The 11,079-nt window shown below is 46.4% G+C and overlaps 1 protein-coding gene across 1 annotated transcript; it reads right to left on the bottom strand.

The window, feature by feature from the left end:
* Window positions 1-8,698: 8,698 nt before the first annotated feature.
* On the bottom strand, window positions 8,699-10,487 carry LOC125548417 (heat stress transcription factor C-1a-like). Its single transcript, XM_048712017.1, has 2 exons — window positions 10,036-10,487; window positions 8,699-9,847 (listed from the first exon to the last, which is right to left on the bottom strand). Exons 1-2 carry the CDS (start codon window positions 10,282-10,284, stop codon window positions 9,119-9,121), a joined length of 978 nt encoding a protein of 325 aa, XP_048567974.1. The 5' UTR covers window positions 10,285-10,487; the 3' UTR covers window positions 8,699-9,118.
* Window positions 10,488-11,079: the final 592 nt, after the last annotated feature.

Below are 11,079 nucleotides of genomic sequence, written 5' to 3'. Positions count from 1 at the left end.
AAGCTAGAAATGACCACCGGAGGAGAACGAAGCGCCAGAATGCAAAACGGACAACGGGGAAAATGCTCGAATGCATGAGATGAACACGTATGCAAATGCAATGCACATGATGACATGATATGAGATGCATGACAAAGAAGACAACACACGGAGACAAAGACCCGAACCCGAGAAATAAATATAACTTAACGCCGGAAACGGCAAGAGTTGGAGTACAAATTGGGAAAGTTATATCCGGGGCGTTACATTACCATTGATATGAAAAGTGACCTTGTTTTTATTGCAATCAATAACAGCCCATGTAGTATTCAAGAAGGGTCTACCAAGGATAATCGACATGTTGTCGTCCTCGGGCATCTCAAGTATAACAAAGTCAGTCAAAATAGTAACATTAGTAACAACAAAGGGCACGTCCTCACAGATACCGATAGGTATGGCAGTTGATTTATCAACCATTTGCAAAGATATTTCAGTAGGTGTGAGTTTACTCAAATCAAATCATTTATATAAAGAGAAAGGCATAACACTAACACCAGCTCCTAAATCACACAAAACAGTTTTCACATAATTCTTTTTGATGGAGCAAGGTATAGATGGTATTCCTAGATCTCCAAGTTTTTTAGGTACTCCATCTTTAAAAGTATAATTAGCAAGCATAGTGGAGATTTCAGCTTCCGGTGTTTTTCTCTTATTAGTGATGATGTCTTTCATGTACTTTGCATAAGGAGGCATTTTCAAGATATCAGTCAAGCGAGTATGCAAAAAGACTGGCCTCGGCATTTCATCAAAGCGTTCAAATTCTTCATCATCATTCTTTTTAGTTGACCTAGGTGGAAAAGCCTTTGGTTTTTGAACCCACGGTTCTCTTTCTTTACCGTGTTTTCTAGCCACAAAGTATTTTTTTATCATACCTTTTATTTTTAGGTTGTGGTTTATCAAGATCAACAGGTGGTTCTATCTCAACATCATTGTCTTGTTCTTTATTATTTGGTTGAGAGTCTTCATGAACATCAACATTATCTTTTTCATTATCACTAGGTGAATGTTCATTACCAGACTGAGTTTCAGCATCAGAGGTAGAAACTTCATTACCATTGTCAGGAAGTTTTTCTATTTCAGGTTCACTAGGAGCATGCAAAGTCCTATCAATGTTCTTCTTCTTTTTCTTTTTAGAAGAACTAGGTGCAGTGGTGTTATTCCTTTGTGAATCATGTTCTATTCTTTTTGGGTGTCCCTCGGGATAAAGTGGTTCTTGAGTCATTTTACCTCCTCTAGTTGCAACTCTAACAACAAAGTCATGTATATTATTATTCATTTCATCAAGCAATTCTCTTTTGAGATTTAGCAACTTGTTCTAACTGGGTTTATACCATGGAAGCATGCTTTCCAACACCTCTAACATCATTTGAAATTCTAAATAACAAGTCACTCAAGTGAGCGATCATATCAGAATTGTACTTCAATTGTTTCATAACATTTGCATTGAAGTGATCTTGTTTTCTAATATAGTTTTCAAACTCGTAAAGACATTGTCTAGGGTGCATATTGTGAGGATTGTCATTATCATTGAACTTCATAAGAGAATTTACCTCTACCACCTTAGGAGGTGGTGATGTATTAAGCCCATGTATTTCTTCAATAGGAGGTAAATTTTTGACATCCTCAGCTTTAATACCTTTTCCTTCATAGATTTCTTTGCCTCTTGCATATCTTCAGGACCGAGATATAATATACCTCTCTTCTTCGGAGTGGGTTTAGCCAGTGGTTCAGGAAGAGTCCAATCATCATAATTTTTCAATATATTATTCAATAATTCCTCAGCTTTTCCAACAGTTTGTTCCCTGAAAACACAACCAACACACCTATCTAGGAAATCCCTAGAAGCATCGGTTAGTCCATTATAGAAGATATCAAGTATTTCGTTTTTCTTAAGAGGATGATCAGGCAAAGCATTAAGTAATTGGCAAAGCCTCCCCCAAGCTTGTGGGAGACTCTCTTCTTTAATTTGCACAAATTTAAATATTTCCTGTAAAGCAGCTTGTTTCTTATGAGCAGGGAAATATTTTTCAAAGAAGTAATAAATCATATCCTAGGGACTATGCACACAACCAGGAACAAGAGTATTGTACCAACCTTTAGCATCACCCTTTAATGAGAACAGACATAATTTGAGAATAAAGTAATAGCGAGTTTTCTCATCATGAGTAAAAAGGGTGGCTATGCCATTCAACTTAGTAAGATGTGCCACAACAGTTTCAGTTTCATAACCATGGAAAGTATCAGATTCAACCAAAGTAATTAACTCTGGTCGACAGAGATTTCATAATCCTTATCATCAATAAAGATAGGTGAAGTAGCAAACTTAGGATCATATTGCATTCTAGCATTCAGAGATTTTTATTTATACTTGCATAATAATTTCTCTAGATCATCTCTATCCTTACAAGCAAGAATATCTCTAGTTGTCTCCTCATTCATAACATAACCTTCCGGTACCTTAGGTAATTCATATCTAGGAACGCTAGTTCTAGCAGGTGTTTCAAGAGTTTCAGTTTCAAGCTCATCGTCAGATTCAACAACATCATGTTGTATTACTCTAGCAATTTGTTTATCAAGAAATTCACCAAGTGGCACATCATCATTATCAAGCAAGGTACTAGCATCATCATAAGCATTATCCATAGTATAAGTAGCATCAGCATATCATAATTAATAGCATGTGGTGGTGTTGCAAGTTTACTTATAACCAAAGGTAAATCTAAAGCAGAACTGGATGGCAGTTCCTTACCTCCCCTCGTCTTTGAGGGAAAAATCTTAGTCTTAGCATCCTTAAGATTCTTCATAGTGATAAATTGATAATAATCCCATGTGACTCAACAAATATAGCTATGCTCCCCGGCAACGGCGCCGGAAAAAGGTCTTGATAACCCACAAGTATAGGGGATCGCAACAGTTTTCGAGGGTAGAGTATTCAACCCATTGATAGATTCAACACAACGGGAGCCAAAGAATATTTGAAGGTATTAGCAGATGAGTTGTCAATTCAACCACACCTGGAGATTAATTATTTGCAGCAACGCGATCAATACCAAAGTAATATGATAGTTTTGATAATAGTAGTTGTAGTAATGGTAACAGTGATAGCAATAGTTTTGTAACAGGTGCAACAGTAATGATAGCAGTAGTAACTTAGCAAGAACAATATAGGATAAATTCATAGGCATTGGATTAGTGACTTGTTGGATGATATTCATTACGAGACAGTTATAACCTAGGGCGATACGGCACTAGCTCCAGTTCATCAGTATAATGTAGGCATGTATTTCGTAAATAGTCATGCGTGCTTATGAAAAGAACTTGCATGACATCTTTTGTCCTACCCTCCCGTGGCAGCGGGGTCCTATTGGAAACTAAGGGATATTAAGGCATCCTTTTAATAGAGAACCGGAACAAAGCATTAACACACGGTGAATACATGAACTCCTCAAACTACGGTCATCACTGGGAGTGGTCCCGACTATTGTCACTCCGGGGTTGCCGGATCATAACACGTAGTAGGTGACTATAACTTGCCAGATCGGATCTAGAACATGGATATAATGGTGATAACATAAACGGTTCAGATCTAAAATCATGGCACCCAAGCCCAAATTGACAAGCATTAAGCATGGCAAAGTCATAACAACATCAATCTTATAACGTAGTGGATACTAGGGATCAGGCCCTAACAAAACTAACTCGATTACATGATGAATCGCATCCAACTCCTCACTGACCAGGGAGCCTACGAAGGAATTACTCACTCCCGGTGGGGTGCATCACGTAATTGGTGATGGAGAAGGGTTGGTGATGAAGAAGAACGAAGATCCCCCTCTCCGGAGCCCCAAACGGACTCCAGATTTGGCCTCCTGGTGAAGAATAGCAGGTGACGGCGGCTCCATCTCGTGGATCGCAATAATTCTTTCTCCCTGATTTTTTTGGAGAAAAATAGGTATTTATGGAGTTTGAATCAGGGTCTGCGGGGCCACCAGGTGGGGACAACCCACCTGGGCGCGCCAGGAGGGAGGCGCCCTGGTGGGTTATTCCCACCCACGTGCCCCCCTCCGGTGGTTCTTGGCTCCAGAAATTCTTGTTTATTGTATAAAAATTCCTTGCAAAGTTTCGTTCCATTCTGAGAACTTTTATTTTTGCACAAAAACAACACCATTATAGTTCTGTAGAAAACAACGTCAGTCCGGGGTTAGTTTCATTCAAATCATGCAAATTAGAGTCCAAAACAAGAGGAAAAGCGTTAGGAAAAGTAGATATGTTGGAGACGTATCAATGTAGTTCAAATTTGGATTATGGTCATTAAATGGCTAGAAAATCACTTAAATGTCTTAAAAAGGTCAAATGACCCCTGAAATTTTCCAAATATTGACATGACAGTTGTATTAGTGCATGTTAACTGCAAAAAATTTTTGAAGCCCGTAAGAGGAAGCTATCGCCCATTCGTCATCAAACATGCACTGTTCCATCTTGGAACCATAAGCCTTCTAGTGAGTTGCTTCAGTTTGTGAGTGCTGTGTGTCCAAACTTTCGTCAAATATGCCAAATTTTTTACCACATCATCTTGGTGGCATGACATTACATCAAGCAAGGTTTCATGTGTTCCAGATCTTTTTTTTTATTTTTTCGAAATTAAATGACATGGCACTCCATGCTTAACAGTGTCCAGGGTGTGAGACCAATATGATTGAAAATTCCTCCCAATTTACTGCAGATGGAATTAACTCGCACACAAGTACACAAATATGATTTTTCAAACCATTATGGTTAGCCATTGCATGTAGATGTAGTTCAAATTTGGATTACGATCATTAAATGGCTAGAAAATCACTTAAATGTCTTAAAAAGGTCAAGTGACCCTTGAAATTTTCCAAATTTTGACACAACAATTCTTTTAGTGCACGTCAACTGTAGAAATTTTTAAAGCCCGTAAGAGGAAGCTATTGCCCGTTCGTCATCAAACATGCATTGTTCCCACTTGGAACCACGAGTCTTCTAGTGAGTTGTTTCGGTTTCTGAGGGGTGTGTGTCCAAACTTTCGTCAGACATGCCAAAAATTTTACCACATCATCTTGGTGGCATGACATTACATCAAGCAAGGTTTCATGTGTTTCTGATCTTTTTTTTTATTTTTTGGAATTTAAATGCCATGGCACTCCATGCTTAATTGTGTCATAGCCGTGAGACCAATATGTTTGAAAATTCCTTCCAATTTACTACACATGGAATTAACTCACGCACAAGTACACAAAATATGAATTTTCAAACCGTTATGGTTAGCTGTTGCATGTACATGTAATTCAAATTTGAATTACGGTCATTAAATGGCTAGAAAATCACTTAAATGTCTTAAAAGGTCAAATGACCCCAAAAATTTTCCAAAATTTGACATGACAGTTGTATTAGTACTACAATTTTTCTTGTAAATTTAAAACACCATCCGTTGCCACTTTACACCAAATTCGTCTTTCACAGCTAATAAAAAATATCAACAACAACAACACACATAGTTTTTTTAAGGAACCGTTTGCGATGAAAATTTGTGGGTCTATTTATGTCTTCCTCCTTAAGCTTCGCCAGCTCGTCTGCTTCAGTGTCGGCAACCCTCGAATCCACTAATCCCAATCCACATTCCCGCAACCCCTTCTTGCAAAGATGACGCCGTGGAAATGCTTCATAAAGGCCCGTACGAAGGCTGCGTCCACCCCGAGCGCCGCCGCCTGCGCTGAGAGCGCCGCCGCATCTACATTGAGCGCCGCCGCATCCACCGGGAGGGCGTCTGTGGGAGCCGACAAGGCAGCTGCAGCAGGCAAACACCGAGAGCGCTCGAGCTGCCGTCCGTGCCGCCGACGTCGCCCTGGCCCGGTTCGAGGCCATCCATGCCAAAATCGAGGACGCACACGCCAAGATATACCAGGGTACCTCGGAATCCAGCATGCAACCCATGTCTGGAAAGGCGGCGGTGGCCATGGAGCACCTGTTTCCTCATGAGATCGCCGAGCGGGAGCTGGAGATGCAGGAGGCGGCGGAGATCTAGGAGCGCCGGGAGGAGGAGTTGCGCGTGGCCGAGGTCGAGGTAGAGAAGAGTCTGTCTGTCGAGGAATCGACGGTGGAGTACCAATGCGAGCTCTGGGGCAACCACTACTACAAGTACTACAACCTTGAGGGCGACGCCGAGGATGAGGACGTGTTCGACTTCAGTAGGGGGGCGCGGAGTCCACCAACGGCGGCATGTCACCAGTATAAGTCCTCGACGTCTCATCTCACACCGGCGAAGCATAGGCCGGTGCGGCGGTGGCTTTGTTAAAATTATGCGTACTTAGGCTTTGTTTTTAATGCTGATCTTTTGTTAGGGCAATGTTTAGGTCAACTGGCTCTGTTTAATTACTCAAATTACTTGATTCAATAAGTGTGGTCTGTGTGTTGTACGCTCTTTTGTGTGCCGGAATTAGCAAGCGATGTTAAATTATGCAATGACGTGGATGAGGACAGTATCCAGGGAAATTTCCACCAAAATTTGAATTATCAAACTCATCCCATGCACGTAAAGTTGAAAAATCATTTGCGATGCGTACGGTCATTCAAAGTGAATGGTGTCCGGCGACACCGTGCGTAAAGTTTCCCTCCACATTTCGAAATTTTTGGCCTACCGCCGAAATATCTACCCCCGCCCCCCTTCCCCATCCCCTTTTCTCCCCGACCACAAGTCACATTTTCCCTGTTTCCTCCTTCCTTTCTTCCTTCCTAAGCTATAGCCGCTTCCTCGCTTGCTTCCTCGCTCTCGTCGTCTCGCATCCTACCGCCGCGGTCGCCATGGTCTTCTTCAATGACCACTCCAGCGGTCCCTCCTCCTCGACGACTCCTTCACCACCCGGGTATGCCTCTCTTCTCTCTCTCGGGCTATGACTTGGCATGAAGGATTTTAATCCAGCGGTCGATTTGAGTCATTTCTTCCTCTTGTAGCTCCCTAGGACCATCAGTTGCAACGAATGGAGCGGGGTGACTGAAGATCTTTCTGCTCATTGTCACCATCAACCTCTATGTGTGAAAGCTAGTTGCGTTTGAATCTATGGAAAGTGGGAGGAAGTTAATGGCATGTGCAGAGAATCTGTGGACAGTGGGAGGAAGTTAATGGCATGTGCAGAGAAGGTTAGCCCCATTTTCGTTGTTACAAATCATTTGTTATGTGATTCATACACTGTCACGGTCCCAACCCATTCATACCACACCTTCAACCAAACGCATCCTAAGACAGTGTCACAGTTTGTACCTAGTATCTAAAAATATTACCATCTCATCAGCGGTGCCATTAGAAAATTATTTGGCACCGCTTCGGCAGTTTGTGCAGCCAACTTTGGTCCACACATCCGAGCAGTCAAGCAGTAAAATACTAAATCCGGGAAGCCACTCTGACGGCAGGTCCGGAGACGACGAGGAGCTGGCACTCTGTATCGCGCTCGAGCGGTCGCGGGTCGATATGGGCAACAGCTCCGGGTCTGGTGCAACGCCACCTGTCGCCCATCGCGGCAGTGTCGATGCCGACGCCAGCCCTTCAGGCCCCACATGCGGACTTGTGAGGCCTGCCTGATCTGCTCCTCCCGCCCGATGACCTCTTCTGCCTCTGGTCGCTGCTTTGCGCGGGCAGCGCTGAGTTCTAGTGCCCGCTCCGCCCATGCAGCAGATGCAGACTCCGGAGTCGGGGGCACGTGCCGCCTGTTGCGAGAGGCGGAGGACAAGGGAGATGACGAGCGGGTCCGATGGGTCTGCGCAGTCCGCCCGCCGCCATCGGGTGCCCGGCAAGGAGGACCATCTCTTCGAGTGGGCGTGCCGCCGATCACTGACTGAGGTGGAGACGAAGGCCCGATGGCTCCGGAGGCTCAACGCCAAGCAGCTCCAGCACGGCATTGAGCAATCCGAGCGGGAGGCGGCGAAGGCGGCGCAGGAGGCGGCGAGGGTGGCCAAGCTCAAGCGCAAGCAAGACCGCGTCGTCCGGTGCTTGCAAGGCTACATCGTCATCTCCGATTCCTCCTCCGACGACTACGGGTCTGACAGCTCAACATGGACCCACCTCCTGCCGCAGACTCCTACAGCCGTGCCAGCGACCGAAAGGGCAAAGGGCCGGCGAGGAAGCGGTGAAGACCCATCTTAATTTGAAGTTTTAGATGTAGTTTGAATGTGCCAGCCGTATTATATGTATTACATGAACTTTGGCTATCTTTTGATGGTCTGGTTGTGTCTTTTGATAAACCGATTGTGCATTTGTATGTTTGCTCAGGATCTATGTAGTTTTTAACAACATTGCATGGTTTAGTATGAATGTAAACAATGTTTTAAATAGCGGGCTATGGGAAATAACGGCGGACCTCCAAATCAGCTATAGTGGGATAAAGCGGGTTATAACGGGCTATTTGTGAAGGCGACCATTTAGCAGCACCCTGCTAAAAAGGTTATAGCGGGCTATAGCGAAGCTATAGCCGGCTATTTAAAACTAGAGAACACACGTGGAGGGAAAATTAAAGAACACACGTGAAGGAAAAATTTCACAAGTTTTGGGTGACATTACACCTGAGTAATTGACATGAGAAAATAGAGGAGCTTGCCCGATATAAGGAAATGTAATCAAATCCTTAAAAAAATATCCAAACGAGTGTTGCAACGCAATACATCTTATATTTTGGTTTTTTTTTAAAAATCTAGACACCTTGTATCAAGGAATGGAGGGAGTATAAGAGAGGGAATATGAGATACAACGGTGTGGAGGCGCGAATACATGAAGTGCCCGATCAATGTCGACGGGTGTGCTCGAACGCGTCCGCGGTATGCAAGTCCGGCTAAGAGCATGGGCTGGCCTAATCTAACGGCCGCGCGGCGACTGACCGAATTTTGGCCGGTCGACAGCGCCTAGTGGCCTAAGAATATTCAGAGCACGTACCGATGCTGGTATTACTGAATGAGTATAGCAGAGCTAATATAACATTGTTTTTTGTAGGTGTGTACAAATGATTGCTAATTGCTAAATTAGTAAGTAGAAGAAGGTAGTGCATGTGCATGCACGATGCGCGCGCCGTGTTTAGAAGAAACACTGGCCCAGTAGGCAGAACGGGAAGGGGGTCTCCACCGCGGTCCCACCGTCAGTTATGCCCATGCTGCTGCCGCTCCGGCCGCCCTCGAACTCCGGCACCTGCTGCACCCCGGAGCTCGCGGAGGGCTGCTCGAAGGTTGTGAGCGCCAGTGGCATCGGCTCCGCCCATTGCCAGACTCTGACCCCGCCCATGGTCGGGTCGCCGAGCGCCAATAGCGGTGGCGGCGGCGGTGAAGGCGCGGGATGAAGAGGAAGTGCGACGGGAAAGGAAGTAAAATCACGGGAAGGGCACTGCATGCGCTGGCGCTTCTTCTCGGCTGCCTGTTCGAGAAGGTGGAGGGAGGTGGCGTTGGGATCCTCGGCGAGCTTGGAGAGGAAGGACATGAGCCGGTCAGGCCGCCGCTCTGTCGCCTGCAGTCGCCGGCTCATCTTCGCCAGCTGCTCCCCGATGGCCGTCTGCTCCTGCCGCAGCCTCTGAACCTCCTCGAGCAGCGCCTCCCTTCCCTCCTCATCCTCTTCCTCCTCCACTTGGTCTCCCATATTGGCCACCACGTGCTGGTGCTGCTCGCCGCCGCCGACTGCAGACGAGCAGGAGGCGCCAGCACCGGCCTCGCCGCGCTTCTTGCGGCGCACGATGCGCGGCAGCAGGTGCGTCTGGCCGCGCAGGAACGACTCGTGCGCGAACTCCCATCGGTCCGGGTGCACCTTCCGGAAGCCCTGCACAAGAATTCCATCTAATAAGCAAATCAAGCAGACATTTCTTCAAGCAAGTGTACAGTGCACGTGCAAGCTCAGAGTACCCTTCGTACAAGCAAGTACCATTTACAGACCACTCCTTGCTAGGACACCAGAAGACAAAAGACGGCGGCACTGGAAGCCTCACTAGGTAGGATAGGAGTACTCACATATGTGTTGAGCTGGCGGACGAAGCTGGAGAAGTTGCCGTGCTTGAAGAAGCAGGGGAGGAGGAGCTGCGAGAAGCCGGCGACGTCGGTGACGAGGAAGCTGTTGTTGCCCTTCCCCCACCTGACGAGCGCGTCCGTCCTAGGGTCGCACACCATCTGGTACGTCTTGGCCACGAACGGCGCCGTCTGGAGGTCGCCATGGCCGCACCCGATCAGCCCCAGCGCCAGCTCCGTGTGGAGGCCGTCCATCCTGCTCCTATCTATGTACCTCCTGCGTACTTGCCTCAGGCACTGGGAGTTCGCTCCCTCTACTCTAACTCACCCGCACACGTCAAAGTCCCTCAAAAGGCAGGCAGGCAGGCAGGTGTGGTTGCTTGCAGAGAGGGGCCGGGCGCCGCCCAATTAGGCTATGGTTACTAATTATGGGCAGCGTGCGTGACAGGAGGACATGGCTAAACAAATAACCCATGTGATGAGCTTACCTGTTCGGGGTTAATCTATATATATAGACGTCTCTGGCGCTCGGAAAACGGGACAAGTGTCGTGTGTCGATCCTTCACACGGACTAGCAGCATGTCGATCGATCCCCAGCCTTCCTGGCGTCGCCATCGCCTGAGATTTCCGGTGATATATGTGATTAAAACCGTGCCGCCTTTTGGACCGGAGCGTGCTCCAACAGTGCGGACAATGAGCAGGAGATCGCATCAAAACCCAACTGCCTCGATCATCCATCCGGTGTGGTCTCTCTCAAGCTTGCTCCTCTCGATCTGGCCGTGGAGTAGGGGCTAGCAGCTTAATGGTTGTCCGTCCACTTGCTCCTCTCGCATTGTGCTGGTGTTGTGATCGGTCGCTTCGATCGACTGTACACTGACTGAGAAGGTAGTACAAACACCAGCTTGTACTAGAAAAATGTAAGGTTGGGCTCATTCATGGACCAGGTTTAGTCCGTGCGAGCGTGCCACCGGCCGGCGAAACCCCACCGGAAAGGGGTGAAACGGTGTTTGGTCCTCGCAAGATGCTCACTTACGTGTCAATGCTGCACGT

This window comes from Triticum urartu, chromosome 3, assembly GCF_003073215.2.
Source record: "Triticum urartu cultivar G1812 chromosome 3, Tu2.1, whole genome shotgun sequence".
In the NCBI taxonomy this organism is placed as follows: domain Eukaryota; kingdom Viridiplantae; phylum Streptophyta; class Magnoliopsida; order Poales; family Poaceae; genus Triticum; species Triticum urartu.
The sequence above is the reverse complement of the archived record's forward strand: the minus strand, read 5'-3'. Positions and strand labels throughout refer to the sequence as shown.

What these genes read in the sequence shown, in the direction of transcription:
- LOC125548417 (XM_048712017.1), bottom strand. Translation starts at nt 10,284, where the DNA reads ATGGACGGCCTCCACACGGAGCTGGCGCTGGGGCTGATCGGGTGCGGC. An exon ending in TCCGCCAGCTCAACACATAT is followed by an intron (nt 9,848 to 10,035) that starts GTGAGTACTCCT and finishes ATTCTTGTGCAG; the next exon opens with GGCTTCCGGAAGGTGCACCC.